The 21140-nt window shown below is 45.2% G+C and overlaps 1 protein-coding gene across 1 annotated transcript in view; it reads left to right on the forward strand.

Moving 5' to 3' along the window:
- LOC122554859 (cell adhesion molecule 2-like) overlaps positions 1-21140 on the forward strand; it is an 802068-nt gene that overhangs the window by 691529 nt on the left and 89399 nt on the right. Inside the window, exon 3 of the mRNA XM_043700205.1 lies at positions 4373-4522. Coding sequence (XP_043556140.1) covers positions 4373-4522 — 150 coding nt within the window. The remainder of the gene's footprint in view (positions 1-4372; positions 4523-21140) is intronic.

The following is a 21140-nucleotide window of genomic DNA, read 5'->3' on the forward strand; positions in this document are numbered from 1 at the left end:
ACCCTGTGCTGCCCCTGTCCTGGGAGTGTTTGATGGGGACAGTGTAGAGGGAGCTTTACTCTGTATCTAACCCTGTGCTGCCCCTGTCCTGGGAGTGTTTGATGGGGACAGTGTAGAGGTAGTTTTACTTTTATCTGAAAAGTCTAGACATATTGATGATGATCTAGAATCACTGGAGTCAGGGAAGGTCCCGCCTGACAAATCTGATGGAATTCTTTGAGGAGGTAATGAACAGGTTAGACAAAAGGGGATCCAATCAACGTGATCTGTTTGGATTTCCAGAAGGTCTTTGACAAGGTGCTGCACAGGAGCCTGCTATATAAGACAAGAGCCCATGGTGTTAGGGGCAAGGTACTGGCCTGGATAGAGGATTGGCTGACTGACAGAAGGCAGAGAGTGGGGATAAAGGGGTCTTTTACAGGAAGGAGCCAGTGGCTGGTGGTGTTCCACAGGGGTCAGTGTTAGGACCACAGCTATTCACGTTACATAATAATGATCAGGATGAAGGAACTGAGGGCATTGTTGCTAATTTTGAGGATGACACAAAGATAGGTGGAGGGACAGACAGTGTTGAGGAAGTGGGAGACTGCAGAAGGACTTGGACAGGCTGGGAGAGCGGGCAAAGGAGTGGCAGATGGAATACAATGTGGGAAAATGGGAGTTATGCACTTTCATAGATAGTATAGATGAATAGACTATTTTCTAAATGGGAAATAGCAGAATACAATAGAATATAAGAGCAGGGATGTACTGAGGCTGTGTAAGGCTTGGTAAGACCGCATTTGGAATATTATGAGTAGTTTAGGGCCCTGTATCTAGGAAGGATGTGCTGGCCTTGCGGGGAGTCCAGAGGAGGTTTACAGGAATGATCCCAAGGACGAAGATGTTGTTCTTGAAGACTCTGGGTCTGTACTCGATGGTGTTTGGAAGGATGAGGGGGAATCTGATTGAAACTTACAGAATACTGAGAGCCTGGATAGAGTGGGTGTGGAGAAGATGTTTCCACTAGTAGGAGAGACTACAACCCAAGGGCACAGCCTCAGAGTGAAGGGACAACCCTTTATAACTGAGATGGGGAGGAATTTCTTCAACCAGAGGGTGAGGAATCTGTGGAACTCATTGCCACAGAGGGCTGTGGAGGCCAAGGCATTGAGTGGATTTAGGACAGAGATAGGTAGGTTCTTGATTAGTAACAGAATCAAGGGTTATGGGGAGAATCAGGAGAACGGAATGCAATCGAATGCAAAGCAGACTCGACGGGCTGAGTGGCCTAATCTTTCTCCTGTAGTTTATGGTCTGTACCAATCCAATCATGTTTGATGGGAACATGAAGAGAGTTTTATAATGAGTGCACACTTAAGAATCTCACAGTAAATATATCAAAGTGCTCAGTTGGTGACTGAAGCATTCAAGCACAGAGGACATTGAACATCATGAATAAACATTTTGTGAACTAATATCATCTTTTTTCCATTTAAAGGTTATGTTTGCATGGTTTTTAGAGAAGTATATGGTTACTGGTTATAACGTAGAGATGTGCTGCCCACCTACTGAGCTTCTTGCGATTAGTTAAAGCAGAATCTGATGTTGAAATGTCTGTATTTAAATAGAAATATAAATTGCTATAAAATCTCAGCAGGGCTGGCAGCATTTGTGGAGAGAAATCAGAGTTAACGTTTCAGATCCAGTGACCCTTCCTCGGAACCCTAGAGTTACTGGACTTGACTGGAGTCACTGGATTTGAAATATTAACTCTGCTTTCTCTGCACAGATGCTACCAATCTTGCTGAGTTTCTCCAGCAATTTCTGCATTTGTTTCAGGTTTCTAGCACCCGCAGTGCTTTTAGTTATTGTTCCTGGGGATTGGTCAGCCCACAGCACCATCCGTTTGCACAGTTTGGTTCCTCTCTCTCCACCCCACCTGCTGGTTTTCCTGCTGGTTTTCTGGCCTCAGTAATTAGGACAGAAGCAAAATCTTTGCCCATTTCATTTGCCACTTCCTTGTTATGTTATTATTACCTCCCATTCTCACTCCTTAGGGGAGAAACACTCACTTTACTTCCTTTTTAGTTTTTAAATATCTGTACAAACTCTTGTTATCCATTTTCACATTTCCAGCTAGCTTCCTATCAAACTTTAATTTCTTCCTTTTGATTAATCTTTGCATCATTCTTTATATTCTGAACAGTCATCTGACTGAACTCATCTTTGTGTAGTTGAAGCTTCTTCCCCAACTTTTTTAGTTCTCCATAGGCACTGGGTCCCCCCTATTCTTTACAGTGGGAGTATATTTATCCTGAGTTTTCTGAAATAGATTATTTAATGTGCTGTTATAAGAAACTATCTCAATGGTATTCTCTGAACTCCTTACTCAGGCTCCTACCCCTAGTCTGATTTTCCCAGTTGATATGTAGATTAAAGTCACCTCTGAGTATCGCTGTCCCTTTGCCACAAGCACCCAGCACTGGAGACTTTGTGCTACATTGTGGTTACTGTTAGGGATTGGTAAATCACCCTGCGGAATGTCTTCTTTCTTCTCCGATGTGAGTTCTCCAGCAGAAACGTGGAAACACGACACAACATGAGAATGTGGAGGGGGTGGGCTGGGTTAAGGGGAACCAAGTACACACTGCGAAGGTGTTGAATTCCATGTTGAACCTAGAAGGCTATCAGGGCCCGAATCAGAAAAGGAGGAGCCGTGTTGGCCCAGGATGGAATGTGGGTGGTGGTGGTCACTGTGTACACTGGCATTAACACATACGAAGGTGGCATTCCCTGTGAGTGTGTGTGACATGGTTTGAAGAGACACCTTAAAGCTGCATGTGATTACTTGGCCTAACATTTCCCATTATATGGCAGTGTAGGTAGATATGGTGGTATAAATGGCCTATGGCATGCTTGCTTTCATTGGAAGGAACGTTGAGTATAAGGATAGGCACGTTATGCTGCAGCTTTATAGAACTTTAGTTAGACCACACTTGAAATATTGCGTACAATTCTGGTTACCACACTACCAAGGATGTGGATGCTTTGGAGATGATACAGAAACAATTTACCAGGATGTTGCCTGGTATGGGGGATTATAGCTATGAAGAAAGGTTGGATAGACTAGGTTTGTTTTCACTGGAACGCAGGAGGCTGAGGGCGACCTGATAGAAGTTTATAAGATTGTGAATGTCAGGGATAGAGTGGAGGCTTTTTTTTCCAGGGTGGAGGGGTCAATTACCAGGGGACACAGGTTTAAGATTGTGGAGGGAATGATTAAAAGAGACGCGCAAGGCAGGTTTTTCACACAAAGTGGTGAGTACCTGGAATGCCAGAGGAGGTGATGGAAGCAGATATAACAGTACAATTCATGAAACACCTGGATGAATACATGAATAGGAAGGGAATAGAGGGATGCAAATCCTGTAAGTGAAAGCAGTTTGAGTTTGGAAGGGCAAAATGCGTCAGCACAGACTTGGAGGGCCGAAGGGCCTATTCCTGAGCTGTACTGTTCTATGTTCTTTATTCTGTGGTTCAGAATTAAAGTTCTCGGAGTGCTTTACCACAGTCAAAAGGACAAATAAATGTATATTATTTTAAATAAATCAAATTGGCAATTGGCAATGTGTTCAACTGAATCAGTACTTCCAAAGGAGGTTTAATCGGTGAGCAATAACCATAGCCAGCTGTTACTATGTTATTAAGTAAAAGTGAGAAGTGCAAATGCTGGAGATCAGAGTCACGAGTGTGGTGCTGGAAAAGCACATCAGGTCAGGCGGCATCCGAGGGGCAGGAGACTCAACATTTCAAGTATAAGCTGATGAAGCACATTTCTGATGAAGGGCTTATGCTCAAAACGTCAACTCTCCTGCTCCTCGGATGCTGCCTGACTGGCTGTGCTTTTCCAGCACCACACTTTTTGATTTTGTTTCTCGGTTATTATTAAACTAAAAATATACTTTACATGGTCTCCTTCTCCCCTACGTTGTTGACCAGATGCCTTTCAGCCCGGAGTGCTGCACTAGTATCTACCAATAACTGTTCCAGTGTTTGTATCACATCTGCTTAGCGGTCTCTGCTGCTTCCTAAGGTACCGCTCTGGGAAGCCCTGGACCATGGTCCTTTGTCCCTCCACCACCCGCCATCACGAGAATAACACTGTGGGCTCTTACTCAGTATAGACCACAAAACCTGCTGCTCTGAGCCTCTGGACACACTGCCTGAAATGTCCTGTCACCACAAACAGAATGTTTTCAGCGAAAGCTCTGTGGTGCTTTGATTGATGGTGCTGGCAGAGTTACAATGCCATGTGAGTGAAGCACAAGCCTGCAGCAAATTGTCACTCCGTAACTTACTCTCTCTCTCTCTCTCTCTGTTTCCCTCACAGGCAGCCAGGCACAGTCTCCCCTGACCCAGAATGTGACAGCAATCCAAGGAGGGACTGCAACACTGACCTGCAAGGTGGACCAAAATGACAACACCTCCCTCCAGTGGTCGAATCCAGCCCAGCAAACCCTCTATTTTGACGATAAGAAAGGTATTGATGTTGATGTTATGCTGGTATTTTGTTTCCCTCCTCCCTGTCCTGTCAATATAAAGCTCACCCCGAGGGCAGAGTGACGGCACGTGTGGCATTGCCCAGAGGGTAGGGAATGGTCTTGCTTTACTGCAGCAACTTGAGTTGGATTGGACAGACCTCTGTCTGGGAGCACAGGCAGCACGGCATTAGAGAGAGGCTGACAACCCAAAAACCAGAGGACAAGAGGTATTCAGTCAGTGTTCAAAAACATGATGACGTCAATGGGCAGGAGTTTGAACACTCAAAAGCTCCCTCCCCATCCATCTCTCACTCCCCCCTCCCCACCCTCCTGTGGTATCCCTCATTCCCCCTCTCTCTCCATATCCCTCACTCTCCCCTTCCACCTCCCACCCTGTATTCCTCACTCCCCCTTCCCACATTCCACCTGTCCATATCCCGTAATCCCACCTTCACCGATATTCCTTGATCCTTGAATTTCCCCCTCTCTCCTATCCCAGAATCACGATGAGGTTCACTGACCCTCCACATCACGTGTCTGTGAGTGCCTCTCTTTTCTTGGAGCTGGATGTCAGAACAAAGGCCTCTGAAGTCTGGAAGTTCCCCTTCCTTTCCATGTCTGAGTTAGGATTTCTGGACAAGATTTAGCTTTTGAATAAATGCACAACAGCAATGTGTTCCAAAGGAAGAAAATTAAACTCAGCCATGATGAAGCAGTGAGGAGAAAGTGAGGTCTGCAGATGCTGGAGATCAAAGTTGAAACTTTATTGCTGGAACAGCACAGCAGGTCAGGCAGCATCCAGGGAACAGGAGATTCGACGTTTCGGGCACAGGCCATGATGAAGCAGTACTGAGGGAACAAAGGCCACTCAGCCCCTCAAGCCTGTACTAAAATTATGGTCATGGAACATGTTCAGTCCGGAGGAAGAAGGAAGTCTACTTATGGTTGAGAAGGCAGGGACCAGACAGGACTTTAGAAGGTTACAAAGCAGGCAGCAAGGAACTGAAGAATGGGCTTAGGAGAGCTAGTAGGGGGCATGAAAAAGCTTTAGTAGGTAGGATTAAGGAAAATCCTGAGGTGTTCTACACTTAGGTGAGGAACAAGAGATTGGCTAGAGTGAGGGTAGGGCCGATCAGAGAGAGAGGAGGGAACTTGTGCCTGGAGTCAGAGGAGGTAGGGGATGTCCTTTACTTCAGCATTCACTACTGAGAGGGAGCTGAAAATGTGTTGCTGGAAAAACTACTGAGAGGGAGCTGAAAATGTGTTGCTGGAAAAGCGCAGCAGGAAAGGCAGCATCCAAGGAACAGGAGAATCGCCATTTCGGGCATAAGCCCTTCTTCAGGAAGAAGGGCTTAAGCCCTGAAGAAGGGCTTATGCCCGAAACGTCGATTCTCCTGCTCCTTGGATGCTGCCTGACCTGCTGCGCTTTTCCAGCAACACATTTTCAGCTCTGATCTCCAGCATCTGCAGTCCTCACTTTCTCCACTACTGAGAGGGAGCATGACGTTTGCGAGGACAGTGTGAAACAGACTGATACACTCAAATAAGTTGATGTTAGGAAGGAGGATGTGCTGAAAATTTTGAATAACATAAGGACAGATAAATCCTCTGGGTGGAATGGGATATACCCTAGATGACTACAGGTAGCGAGGGAAGAGATTACTGCGCATTTGGCAATGATCTTTGCGTCCTCACTGTCCACTGGAGTAGTGTCAGATGATTGCAGGGTGGCAAATGTTATTCCCTTTTTCAAGAAAGGCAATAGGGATATTCCTAGGAATTACAGACAGTCAGTCTTACGCCAGTCATGGGCAAAGTATTGGAGAGGATCCTGAGTGACAGGATTTATGATTACTTGGAAAACCATAGTTTGATTAGAGATAGTCAGCATGGCTTTGTAAGAGGCAGGTCATGCCTCACAAGCCTTACTGAATACTTTGAGGGCGTGACAAAACACATTGACGAAGGTAGAGTAGTGAATGTGGTGCACATGGATTTTAGCAAGGTGGTTGATAAGGTTCCCCATGGTATGCTCATGGTAGAAGGTAAGGAGGCATGGTACACAGGGAGATTTGGTTGTCTGGATACAGAATTGGCTGGCCCATAGAAGACAGAGGGTGGTAGTACACGGAAAGTATTCAGCCTGGAGCTCGGTGACCAGTGGTGTTCCGCAGGGTTCTGGGAACTCTGCTGTTTTGAATTTTTATAAATGACTTGGATGAGGAAGTGGAAGGGTGGGTTAGTAAGTTTGCCGATGACATGAAGGTTGGTGGAGTTGTAGGTAGTGTGGAGGGCTGTTGCAATGGGACATTGACAGGATGCAGAGCTGGGCTAATAAGTGGCAAATGGAATTCAACCTGGAAAAGTGTGATGTCATTCACTTTGTAAGTTCAAATTTGAATGCAGATTACAGGGTTAAAGGCAGGATTGTTGGCAGGTGGAGGAACATAGGGATCTTGGGGTCCACATCCATAGATCCTTTAAAGTTGCTATCCAGGTTGACAGGGTTGTTAGGAAGGCGTATAGTGTGTTGGCTTTCATTAGCGGGGGATTGAGCTTAAGAGCTGCAAGATTATTCTGTATAGAGCTCTGGTTAGACTTCATTTGGAATATTGTGTTCTGTTCTAGTTGCCTCATTGTCGGAAAGATGTGGAAGCTTTAGAGAGGGTGCAGAAGAAGTTTCCCAGGATGCTGCCTGGACTGGAGGGCATGTCTTATGAATAAAGGTTGAGGGAGCTGGGGCTTTTCTTATTGGAGAGAAGAAGGATGAGAGGTGACTTGGTAGAGGTGTACAAGATGATGAGGCATAGATAGAGTAGATAGCTAGTGATCTTTTTCCCAGGGCGGAAATGTCTATCACAAGGGGGTATAATTTTAAGGTGATTGGAGGAAGGTTTAGGGATGATGTCAGAGGTTGGTTCTTTACTGAGAGAGTGGAGGGTGCATGGAATGTACTGCCAGCAGTGGTAGTAGAGTCAGACATGTTAGGGAGATTTAAGCGACAATTGATTAGGCACGTGGGTGATAGTACAATGAAGGGTATGTAGGTTAGTCTGATCTTAGAGTAGGATAGAAGACCACACAACATCGAGGGCTGAAGGACCTGGATGTGCTGTTCTATTGTATGTTCTATGATCTGTGGCCTAACTCCTGCATTTGGCCAATATCCCTTAATACCTTTGTTTTGCAAATACTTATCGTTTTCATATTTAAAAATAACAACTGATCTAGCTCCCACTGCTATTTGTGGAAGAGTGTTCCAAACCTCTCCCACACTTTCCTAAGGTCTCTCCTGAACAGTCTGGCCTTAATGCTCAGGCCCAGTTCTATTTCCCCCTGGAAATCAACGCTGCCTCATGTCCATTTTTTTAATACTCATTCATGGGATGTGGGTGTCACTAACTGGGCCACCTTTAACTGACCATCTCAGACATAGGGCAGCTCAGGTAAGGATAGCAGTTTCCTTCCCTGAAGGACATCACTAATTTACTTATATTAGATTAGATTAGATTACTTACAGTGTGGAAACAAGCCCTTCGGCCCAACAAGTCCACACCAACCCTCCGAAGCGTAACCCACCCAGACCCATTCCCCTACATTTACCCCTTCACCTAACACTACGTGCAATTTAGCATGGCCAATTCACCTGACCTGCACATTTTTGGACTGTGGGAGGAAACCGGAGCACCCGGAGGAAACCCACGCAGACACGGGGAGACTGTGTAAACTCCACACAGAGAGTCGCCTGTGGTGGGAATTGAACCCGGGTCTCTGGCGCTGTGAAGTAGCAGTGCTAACCAATGGGTTTCTCTGACAATCAGCAATGAATTCATGGTCATCATTAGACTTTTAACTCCTGATTTTTATTGAATTCAACTTTCCCATCTGCCATGGCAGAATTTGAACCCAAGTCCCCAGAACATTACCTGGGTCTCTGGATTAACAGGCCAGTGATTATCCCACTAGGCCACAACCTCTCCATTTTATATCAGGAATAACTGAACACTAGAAGGATATTGCTAAATCAGACACAGTCAAAGCATTCAGATGGTGTCCATTAACTCTGCACGTTTCAAATCCTGTGAGCACAGATTTATTTCTTGAAGATATGTGTTATTATGTAGGCTGTTTTGTAGTTTTATGTTATTTTTTATGTATAGTTTAAATTGCGATTGAATCTGGATGTGTCAGATAGAGGATAGCCACTTGAACAAAGCACATTGTGTTTGAGATTCCAGAATGTGGACAGGGCCCATTGACTTCGCCGTATCCAATGCCTCCAGTCATTTTTCGGGAACTTGGGGAAATGAACATTAATATCTTGAAAACAGTCCACACTACATAAGGAGAGGTGCTGGAGGTCTTAAAAAACATAAAGGTAGATAACTCCCTGGTAGCTGGTCAGATGTATCCCAGGATGTTGTGCAAAGGTAGGGAAGAGATTGTGGATCCCCTAGCAGCGGTATTTTTATTATTGACAGCTACGGGTACAGTGCCAGAAGATTGGAGGGTAGCTATTGTTGTGACTCTGTTTCAGAAAGGCTGTGAGGAGAAGCCTGGGAACTGTAGAGTGGTGTGCCTGATGTCAGTGGTGAGGAAGTTGTTGGAGGGGATTTTGAGGGACAGGATTTACATATATTCGGAGAGGCAAGGACTGATTGTTTTGATTTGATTTACTGTATTCACATGTACCTGAGTACAGTGGAAAGTTTTGTTTTGTGAACAGTAAAGGCAGATCATAACAAACAAGGATATACAGGCCATAAGGTGCTTAGACAGAGTGAGAAATACAAGGATATCCTGCACAGGAGGTGCACCAAAAAGATTAACATTAGATTTGAAATTAGAGAGGTCCATTCAGCAGTCTAATAATAGCAAGGAAGGAGCTGTTCTTGAGCCTGTTGGTACGTGCGTTTAAGCTTTTGTATCTTCTGCCTGATGGAAGAGTTTGGAAGAGATTATAACCGGGGTGGGAGGAGTCTTTGATGATGTCGGCTGCCATTCACAACAATGGAGCCCATGGATGGGAGGTTGGCTGCCGTGACAGTCTGGGCTGTGCACACCACCTTCTGTAGTTCCTTATGGTCCTGGGTAGAGCAGTTGCTGTACCAGGCCGTTATGCACCCGGATAGAATGCTCTCTATGGTGCATCTGTAAAAGTTGGGGAGGGTCCTTATGGACATGCCGAATTTCCTAAGGCTCCTGAGGAAGAGGTGTGGTTGTGCCTTCTTCACTGTTGCATCTACATGGGAAATCCAGGAGGTATTGGTGGTGATCGTCACTCCTAGAAACTTGACACTGTTGACCCTCTCCAACTCAGCTCCATTGAGCTAGATAGGGACATGTCCTCCTCCTTTCTTCCTGAAGTCAATGATTAGCTTTTTAGCTTTGCTGATACTGAGAGAGATTGTTATGTTGGCACCACATCACCAAGCACTCTGTCTCCTTCCTGTATTCTGAATCATCATTCTTTGACATCTAACCTACGGTGGTGATGTCATCAGCAAACTTGTAGGTGGTGTTCGTTTGGAATTTGGCTACACAGTCGTGGGTCTACAGAGAATTCAGTACATCCTCGCAGGGTGCCTGTGTTGACAATTATCGTGGAGGAGGTGCTGTTGTATATCTTCACTGATTGCAGTCAGTGGGTCAGGAAGCTGAGGATCCAGTTACAGAGGGCAGAGCCGAGCCCGAGGTAGCAGAGTTTTGAGATTGGTCTGGAAGGGATATGATATTGAAGACAGAGCTGTAGTTGATGAGTAGGAGCCTGATGTAGGTGTCTTTAGTATCCAGATGCTCCAGGGATGAATGCAGGGCCACGGAAATTGCATCTACTGTGGATCTGTTATGTTGGTCGGCAAACTGCAGGGGATCGAGACAGGCTGGGAGGCTGCAGTTGATGTGGGCCATGACCAGCCTCTCAAAGCACTTCATGATCATAGAGGTCAGAGTCACTGGGGGTAGTCATTGAAGCACATTGCATGTGCTTTCTTTGGTACTGGGATGATGGTGGTCTTCTTGAAGTAGGTGGGGACTTCAGATTGTAGCAAGGAGAGGTTGAAGATGTCAGTGAATACCTCTGCCAGTTAGTCTGCACAGCTTGGCGATAGTCAGCATGACTGTGCAAGGAAAGACATCTCTCACTAACTGGATTGAATTTTTTGAGGATCTACTAAAGAAGATTGAGGGCAGAGTGTTGGACATTTTCGACATGAACTTTAATCAAGCCTTTGACAAGGTTTCAATCAGTAAGGTTAGATCACATGAGATTCATGGATGTGAGCCAACTGCATACAAAATTGGCATGATGGTAGGAGGCGGAGGATGGTGGTGGAGAGTTGTTTCTCAGACTGGAGGCTTGTGACCAGCGGTGTACCGCAGGGATCGGGGCTGTCTCCACTTTTGTTTGTCATTTATATAAATGATTTGGATGAGAATTTAGAAGGCATGGTTAGTAAGTTTGCAGATGACACCAAGATAGTGAACAATGAAGAAGGTTATCTGAGAGTCCAAAGGGATCTCGATTAAATGGGTCACTGGGCTGAGGAGTGACAGATGGAGTTTAATTTGGGTAAATGTGAGGTGTTTCATTTTGGTAAATTAAACAAGGCAGGACTTATTCAGTTAATGGGTGGTGTTGATGAACAGAGAGACCTAGGGTTTCAAGTACATAGTTCTTTGAAGGTTATATCACAGGTCGACAGGGTGATTAAGAAGGTATTTAGCCTGCCTGCCTTCATTGCTCAGACCATTGAGTATAGGAGTTGGGACGTAAAAGTGAGGTTCTCCAGGACATTGGTAAGACTACTTCTGGAGCACTGTGTCCAGTTCTGGTCACCCAGTTATAGGAACGATATTATTAAATTGGAAAAGGTTCAGAAACGATTTACCAGGAAGTTGCTAGAAGTGAAGAGTTTGAATGATAACAAGAGGCTGGATATGCTGGGACTTTTTTCACTGGAGCATAGGAGGTTGAGGGGTGACCTTACAGAAGTTTATAAAATCATGAGGGGCATAGATAAGATGAATAGCAAGGGTCTTTTCCTGGGGGTAGGGGAGGCAGGGGTAAGAGTTCAAAACTAGGGGGCATTTTTTCAACTGAAAGGAGAAAGATTTAAAATGGACTGGAGGGCAAACATTTTCATACAAAGGGTAGTTCAGGTGTGGAATGAGTTGCCAGAAAAGTGGTAGATGCAGGTACAGTTACAACATTCAGAAGGCATTTGGACAGATACATGAAAGGAAATATTTCAAAGGAAATGGGCCAATCGCAGACAAGTGGGACCAGTTTAATTTGGGAAACTTGGTTGACATGGACGAGTTGGACCGAAGGGTCTGTTTCCATGCTGTATGACTCTACGACTCAATATCATGTGGATTGAATTGGCTGAAGGCTGGTATCTGTGATGCTGGGGACCACTGGAGGAGACTGAGATGGATCATCCACTCAGCACCTCTGGCCGAAGATTATTCTGAAAGCTTCAGCCTTATCTTTGACACTGATGCGCTGGGCTCTTCCATCATTGAGGATGGGGATATTTGTGGAGCCTCCTCCTCCAGTGAGCTGTTTAATTGTCCACCACCATTCACGCCTGGATGGGGCAGGACTGCAGAGCTTCGATCTGATCGATTGGTTACTTAGTCTTTGTTACTTTGTGATGTCATTATTCAATGCACTTGCGGCAGTTCCTCTTTCCCCAACTCTTTATCAACCGGTGAGAATCTGAGCCACTGCTTCCTACATTCTAACTCTCACTGTCCCATTCCCTCATCTCCCTTTGCTCACTTGTCCAATCTTGCTCTTGACAATACTTGCATTATTAAGTAAGCATCATGTTTTCAAATCCCTCCTTGGCCATCCCTAGATCTACTTTAGCCCCACAAGGTACCTGCTGAGCTCTGATTCAGGTCATTCTGTATCTCTGATTTTAATTGCTGTGTTTGTTCCCCGAATCTGCGTCTCTGTTCACACCAGTAAAGAGCACCAGATGGTTGCATCAGAGCTCCGTGCTGTGCACCAACACTTGCTCTACAAGACTACCCTGACTGGGTTCCACAGTTCACCCAAAACAGACTCCTCACCAGTGTTCCTTGTCATTATCTTCCAACTGCATGGGTCACCAAGGCCTGAGGACGGCAGTGACATCTGGAACTGGATGTCAATGTGGGTGATCAGCATACCAACCCCAACCACCGGGCACACACCATTGGAGCTACTGTGTATGTTACACAGCTTTAGGGCTCACTCCAAACTGGCTCCATACCCTTCAACTAACCACCCCTACCCAAAATGACCCCTCACCCCATTCTGACACTTCACCATATTCTGACCCTTCACCTTGTTCTGACCCCTCACCCCATTCTGAGCCCTTGCTGCCAGTCTGACCCTCCCTGATCTGACCCCTGATTCGAACTGACCCTAACCCCAAGCACAGAAGAGTCCATTCAGCCCATCATGCCCTGTGCTAACTCCTTGAATCAACTATCCAATATTTTATTTTGACAATTTGTCCATTTCCTTTGGGAAGTTTCTGTTTCCTGCTGCCATAGCCCTTCAGGCAGTGTATTCCGGATTACAATTATTCACCGCATCAACTACATTTGCCTCATCTCCCCTTCTGTCCATTTGACCAATTGTCTCCAGTCTGTATCTCTCTGGTCACTGACTCTCCTGCCTCTGGAAATGAGTCTCACACTCTACTTTATCCAAACTCCCTCCTAACTTTGACTGTCTCTGTGAGTTTTAAAAGGAAGTGTCAGTTGCTGTCTCAACCAAATTGAGGGTTTGGTTAAGAAAAAGAAGGAAGCATATGTCAGGTATAGACAGGATAGATCGAGTAAATCCTTAGAAGAGTATAAAGGCAGTTGGAGTATACTTAAGAGGGAAATCAGGAGGGCAAAAAGGGGACATGAGATAGCTTTGGCAAATCAAATTAAGGAGAATCCAAAGAGTTTTTACAAATACATTGAGGAAAAAAGGGTAACTAGGGAGAGAATAGGGCCCCTCAAAGATCAGCAAGGCAGCCTTTGTGTGGAGCCACAGAAAATGGGGGAGATACTAACCGAGTATTTTGCATCAGTATTTACTGTGGAAAAGGATATGGAAGATATACACTGTAGGGAAATAGATGGTGACATCTTGCAAAATGTCCAGATTACAAAGGAGGAAGTGCTGGATGTCTTGAAATGGGTAAAGGTGGATAAATTGCCAGGACCTCATCAAGTGTATCCTAGAAATCTGTGGGAAGCTGGAGAAGTGGTTGCTGGGCCTCTTGCTGAGATATTTGTATCATCGATAGTCACAGGTGAGGTGCCGGAAGACTGGAGGTTGGCAAACGTGGTGCCACTGTTTAAGAAGGGCGGTAAGGACAAGCCTCTGATAAGGGATAGTCAACATGGCTTTGTGCATAGGAAATCATGTCTCACAAACTTGATTGAGTTTTTCGAGGAAGTAACAAAGAGGATTGATGTGGGCAGAGCAGTAGATGTGATCTATATGGACTTCAGTAAGGCATTTGACAAGGTTCCATGGGAGACTGATTAGCAAGGTTAGATCTCATGGAATACAGGGAAACCTAACCATTTGGATACAGAACTGGCTCAAAGGTAGAAGACAGAGGGTGGTGGTAGTGGAGGGTTGTTTTTCAGACTGGAGGCCTGTGACCAGTGGAGTGCAACAAGGATTGTTGCTGGGTCCTTTACTTTTTGTCATTTACATAAATGATTTGGATGTGAGCATAAGAGGTACAGTTAGTAAGTTTGCATATGACACCAAAATTGGAGGTGTAGTGGACAGCGAAGAGGTTACCTCAGATTGCAACAGGATCTTGACCAGATGGGCCAATGGGCTGAGAAGTGTCAAATGGAGTTTAATTCAGATAAATGCGAGGTGCTGCATTTTGGGAAAGCAAATCTTAGCAGGACTTATACACTTAATGGTAAGGACCTAGGGAGTGTTGCTGAACAAAGAGACCTTGGAGTGCAGGTTCATAGCTCCTTGAAAGTGGAGTCGCAGGTAGATAGGATAGTGAAGAAGGAATTTGGTATGCTTTCCTTTATTGGTCAGATTATTGAGTACAGGAGTTGGGAGGTCATGTTGTGACTGTACAGGACATTGGTTAGACCATTTTTGGAATGTTGTATGCAATTCTGGTCTCCTTCCTATCGGAAAGATGTTGTGAAACTTGAAAGGGTTCAGAAAAGATTTACAAGGATGTTGCCAGGATTGGAGCATTTGAGCTTTAGGGAGAGGCTGATCATGCTGGGGCTGTTTTCCCTGAAGCGTCATTATAGAGGTTTACAAAATTATGAGGGGCATGGAAATGGCAAATAGACAAAGTCTTTTCCCTGGGGTGGGGGAGACCAGAACTAGAGGGTGAGAGGGTGAGAGGGGAAAGATATAACAGAGACTCAAGGGGCAACTATTTCATGCAGAGGGTGGTTTGTGCTGCCAGAGGAAGTGGTGGAGGCTGGCAACTTTTTCATGCAGAGGGTGGTACGTGTATGGAATGAGCTGCCACAGGAAGTGGCGGAGGCTGCTACGATTGCAACATTTAAGAGGCGTTTGGATGGGTATATGAATAGGAAGGGTTTGGAGGGATATGGGCCAAGTGCTGGTAGGTGGGACTAGATTGGATTGGGATATCTGGTAGGCATGGACAGGTTGGGCCGAAGGGTCTGTTTCCATGTTGTACATCTCTATGACTCTATGACTCTATGGTGGGCGACTTCACTTTTCTCTCACTTGTGGACAACTGATGAACACGTGTTTTAAAAATAAGGGTTGAGACAGCAGTGAACATGATATGCAGAGAAAAATATTCCAAATCAATAAATTCATTACTGAGTCACAGAGATGTACAGAGGTCCAACTTGTCCATGCCGGCCAGATATCCCAACCCAATCTAGTCCCACCTGCTAGCATCCGGCCCATATCCCTCCAAACCCTTCCTATTCATATACCCATCCAGATGCCTTTTAAATGTTGCAATTGTACCAGCCTCCACCACTTCCTCTGGCAGCTCATTCCATACACGTACAGGGTGGCAGGGGTAATGGTGTGTGTGTTCCAACCTCACCCTCAGTCTCAGGTTTCACTCACTCTCCCTCTTCCACACAGGATCTTCTTCTCCTTCTCAGGTATATTCTCTCCCTCTCCCTCTCGCAAGTACTTCGCCTCCCCCTGTCTCAATCTCACACACATGCTCTCATTCTCCCACTCCCATTATCCCACTCTCTTACTCTGTCCTTCTCTCTCTCATGCATCCTCTCTCCCAGTCTCCCTCATACTCTCACACACTCTTACTCTCCCTCACATTCTCACTCTCTCTCTCTCATTCTTACACACTCTCACGCTCCCTCACATTCTCACACACACCCTCCCTCTCACTCTTTCCCACTGTCAGCACATTTCCTCCTTCTCCCACATGTGAACACTCTCTCACTCACATGCCCACCCTCTGACCCTTTCCTCATGCACTCTCCCTGCTTCATACGCTGTCCCTCTCCTTCCATCTTTGCTCTGAATGCACATTCCACCCTCTCAGCTGCCTCTGTCTGGGATCTTGCACAGCAAGGAGGGAGCCTCCTCTTACTTATTTCACTCCCCAACCCAAATCTCCTTTCAGCCTCACTCAACCTGAGGGCATCCCACCCTCACAACCTCCCTCCCCTCCCTCCCACAATTCAACTCTTACCAACCACACCCATCATCATCATTGCTCCTGTTGTACAGGCCTCAGGCCCTCATGAAAATTGGGGCAGGGTATGCCATTTGGCCCTTCCAGCCTGCTTCAGCATTCAATATGATCATGGCTAATCATCCAACTCAGTCTCCTGTTCCTGCTTCCTCCCCATACCCTTTGATCTCTTTAGCCTTGAGAAAAACGTATGACTCCTTCTTGAAGACATTCAGTATTTGACTTCAACCATTTCCTGTGGCAGAGAGCCCCACAGGCTCCCACTTTCTGGATAAAAATATGTTTCCTCATCTAAATCTGAAATGGCCTACCCCGTATCCTGAGGTAGCGACCCCTAGTTGTGGAGAGAGCTTGCTGCTCTTCTATTCAGGGACCCCTTCTCTCCTACAATTACTGCTGATCATCTCAGGAGAGTGCAACAGCCTCTGATTGGAGGAGCATGTCCTTGCACAATCTGCCACTTGTATCTCTGGCATTAGCAATGCCAGCTCAGGGCTGGCTCACTCACACTGGAGAGCTCTGGTCAGCTGTGGGCCCAGCCTCGCCTGAAGTGAAAGGGTCGGATTGCAGAGGGGTGAGTGAGCCAATAAGCCAGGGTGTTAACCTACTGCCCACTGCCAGGCAACAACCAGTCAGCAAGTATCGCTCATATACAAGGGGGCTTTGTCAAATGAGCAGTTTGCCCATTAGTAACATCACTGCACACGGAACATCTCGTGAAAACTCTGCTATTGAAATGTTGAGGACAAAATAACAGGGTCATTAAAGGAAGTGAAAGGGAAGCCTGAAAGGCTGGTATTTGGTGGGAAAGTGTGAATCTGTGCTGTTTAAACAGAATGAAATGTCCTGGGCTATTGAAGTTGCCTTGGCTAAGTGTGAAACTCTTCCAGTTTGTCAGTTCCAAGCTGTTTGATGAAAAGGCTGCTTTGGACAGTTAATACAAAGTGGTGATCAATTGAAGAATGGGTTGCTGCAAATTGCATAGAGTTGCTCCTTTGAGCATAGCTGTGGGGGAATTTCTGAGAGATTTACAAGCTCCAAGTCTCACTGCTTTGTCGGAAAGCAGGCCAGGCCCCTTCTCAACATGCTCCTCGTGTAGCTGGGTGGCTCTCAGTCACTGTGTGTATCCGGGGGCCTCACCATTACACTCACATCCCTTTCAGATCCATCTCAACAGCTTTATCACTTGGACATACCAGACAGAAAATAGGAAATGCCCCAAGAATCACACCAAGATGAACACTCAGGGGAAAGAATGGATTGGAACTGTACTGGTGCTCTCAACCACTTAATTGACTTTCCTCAGTCCAATTATGATTTCTTTCAAAATCTTCTGATGTGAACTTCTCACAATTCTGTTGGTCGAAATTTTCTCAGTTCTACCAACTTGTAGATTTCTATCCAAACTCTCCTTGAAGCTGCACAGACTGGAATACACTTCTGCTGCTGGGTGGGACTGGCTCTCTGCTAGGAGAAACTGGTCTCTCTTCTGAATGACTGTTATCACAAACTTTATGGAATCATACACTTAGGTCGCTCTCCATTTGACTTTTCTGACATAGTTAAGAAACTTCACCCACATCCATCTGCCTCTACTTTGAATTCTAACACCCAAAACATAATACACGACACACCTTTCATCATAGCAACTAAACTCAGATGCCAATCTTTTGCTTGCATTTCTCTAAGGGCTGATTGGCTCATCCTTTAACTTTCCATGACTTGTTTATCTGTACCTAGCTTCCCGAACCCCATTTAGACTGCTATTTCCAAAGGATTTTTATTCTTTCCATTAAACTGCACTATCTCAGGCATACCTACATGGAAATAAATTTGCCAGTTTCCTTTATTTTGTGAGGTGTAAGTATTGTCTGAGGTTAACTCCAGGTTTTGACTCCCTGCATGAATTGTGCTCCCACTGTCTGTTCCAGTATAACCTGATACGTGTTGGGCTGCAAGGGGAGATGATGCCATCCCTACAATTTGATCTGACATGGTCCTTCTGCATGGTACAAGATTCTGAATTGATCCAGGAAATGTCTGCATTAGTTAGCAGCAAAACCCTGTGCTCCAAGAAACCCCTCAAGGTACTTTTACTGACCTATGTGAAATCCCTTAGCCTTTGGGATTGCCTTCAACATTGAACCTTTTCAGCTCAACCTTTGGAATTATCTTTCATGAGTGGCCAATCGCCAAAATGTTGCAGTTGGTGCTTTCATCACAGGCAGGACCCTACCTAAACTATACATTCATTGCACTTTCACCTTTCAACAGTGTGTCACTGGGTAATGCCCAGAAACTTGGCTAATTCAGGGTGATTCCTGAAGAAGGGCCTGTGCCCGAAACGTCGAATCTCCTGTTCCCTGGATGCTGCCTGACCTGCTGTGCTGTTCCAGCAATAAAGTTTCAACTTTGATCTCCAGCATCTGCAGACCTCACTTTCTCCTCGAATAATTCAGGGTGGTCAATGTGATCACAATGTGGAATCAACATGCCCAATTTAGACCCCTTTCCGAATTCAAACATCTCTATACCATCCTCCTGAGCATTCTTTGCTCTATGAAGAATGGTTCCAGTTCTCCAATCTGTCCACATCCCTTAGCTCTGGCACGGTTTGAGTAAATTTCCTCCAAATGCTCTCCAAGGTTTTGACAACCTTCCTAACAAGTGTGGACCCAGACTTGGACATAGTTCTTCAGTTAAGGCCTCACCAGTATTTTGTTGTTGACCAGAACTCCCTTACTTTTATACTCCATGAATAAAACCATGAGGGAGAGAGAGAAAGGAACTGACACTGCTGTCTGACACAGCAGTGAATCTGCACAGTTACTGCCTTTCTATTTGAGTTCATATATCTCTGTGTCCAGGAAAAATTAATGAAGCAAAATTCTCAGCTGACCTTGGAGGAAGCTGTGTGGGAGAGCTCACAGCACAGTAACAGATAAGTGCAAAGTTTTTAACATGTAACTTGCTGTAAGTTTACAATAGGGAGTAGAATAGGCCCTTTCATGATTATATATTTTATTGAAATCTGTCTCTTGATTCAATATGTGGATGTACCTACTAGAGAAGGTGCAAAACTTGACCTATTCTTGGGAAATAAGTCAGGGCAGGTGACTGAGGTGTCAGCGGGGGCCAGCGACCATAATTTTATTAGTTTTAAAATAGTGATGGAAAAGGACAGACCAGATCTAAAAGTTGAAGTTCTAATTTGGAAGAAGGCTAATTTTGATGGTATTAGGCAAGAACTTTCGAAAGCTGATGTTCACAGGTAAAGGGACGGCTGGAAAATGGGAAGTCTTAAAAAATGGGATAACAAGAATCCAGAGACAGTCTATTAGAGTGAAAGGGAAGGCTGGTAGATGTAGGGAATGCTGGATAACTAGAGAAATTGAGGGTTTGGTTAAGAAAAAGAAGGAAGCATATGTCAGGTATAGACAGGATAGATCGAGTGAATCCTTAGAAGAGTATAAAGGCAGTAGGAATATACTTAATAGGGAAATCAGGAGGGCAAAAAGAGGACATGAGATAGCGTTGGCACATCAGGTTAAGGAGAATCCAAAAGGATTTTATAAATACATTAAGGACAAAAGGGTAACTAGGGAGAGAAGAGGGTCTCTCAAAGATCAGCAAGGCGGCCTTTGTGTGGAGCCACAGGAGATGGGGGAGATAATAAACAAGTATTTTGCATCAGTGTTTACTGTGGAGAAGGACATGGAAGATATAGAATGTAGGGAACTAGATGGTGACACCTTGCAAAATGTCCAGATTACAGATGTGGAGGTGCTGAATGTCTTGAAACACATAAAAGTAGATAAATCCCCAGGACCTGATCAGGTGTACCCTAAAACTCTGTGGGAAGTTAGAGAAGTGATTGCTGGGCCTCTTGCTGAGATATTTGTATCATCGATAGTCACAGGTGAGGTGCTGGAAGACTGGAGGTTGGCAAACGTGGTGCCACTGTTTAAGAAGGGCGGTAAAGACAAGCCAGGGAACTATAGACCAGTGAGCCTGACCTTGGTGGTGGGCATGTTGTTGGAGGGAATCCTGAGGGACAGGATGTACATGTATTTGGAAAGTTCAAGGACTGATTAGAGATAGTCAACATGGCTTTGTGCGTGGGAAATCATGTCTCATGAATTTGATTGAGTTTTTTGAAGTAACAAAAAGGATTAATGAGGGCAGAGCAGTGAACGTGATCTATATGGACTTCAGTAAGGCATTTGACAAGGTTCCCCACGACAGACTGGATAGCAAGGTTATGTCTCATGAAATACTGGGAGATATAGGCATTTGGATACAGAACCGCTGCTGGGTCTACTGCTTTTTGTCAGTTATACAAATGATTTGGATGTAAACATAGGAGGTATAGTTAATAAGTTTGCAGATGACACCAAAATTGGAGGTGTAGTGGACAGCGAAGAAGGTTACCTCAGATTACAGCGGGATCTTGATCAGTTGGGCCAATGGGCTGAGAAGTGGCAGATGGAGATTGAGTTAAATGCTGCATTTTGGAAAAACAAATGAGAGCGAGACTTATACACTTAAGGGTAAGGTCCTGGAGAGTACTGCTGTGCAAAGAGACCTTCGAGTGCAGATTCATAGTTCCTTGAAAATAGAGTAGCAGGTAGATAGGATAGTGAAGAAGACGTTTGGTATGCTTTCCTTTATTGGTCAGAACATTGAGTACAGACGTTGGGAGGAGAAAGTGAGGGCTGCAGATGCTGGAGATCAGAGCTGAAAATGTGTTGCTGGAAAAGCGCAGCAGGTCAGGCAGCATCCAAGGAGCAGGAGAATCGACGTTTCGGGCATGAGCCCTTCTTCAGGAATGAGGAAAGTGTGTCCAGCAGGCTAAGATAAAAGGTAAGGAGGAGGAACTTGGGGGAGGGGCGTTGGAAATGTGATAGGTGGAAGGAGG

This window comes from Chiloscyllium plagiosum, chromosome 12 (assembly GCF_004010195.1).
Source record: "Chiloscyllium plagiosum isolate BGI_BamShark_2017 chromosome 12, ASM401019v2, whole genome shotgun sequence".
NCBI lineage: Eukaryota > Metazoa > Chordata > Chondrichthyes > Orectolobiformes > Hemiscylliidae > Chiloscyllium > Chiloscyllium plagiosum.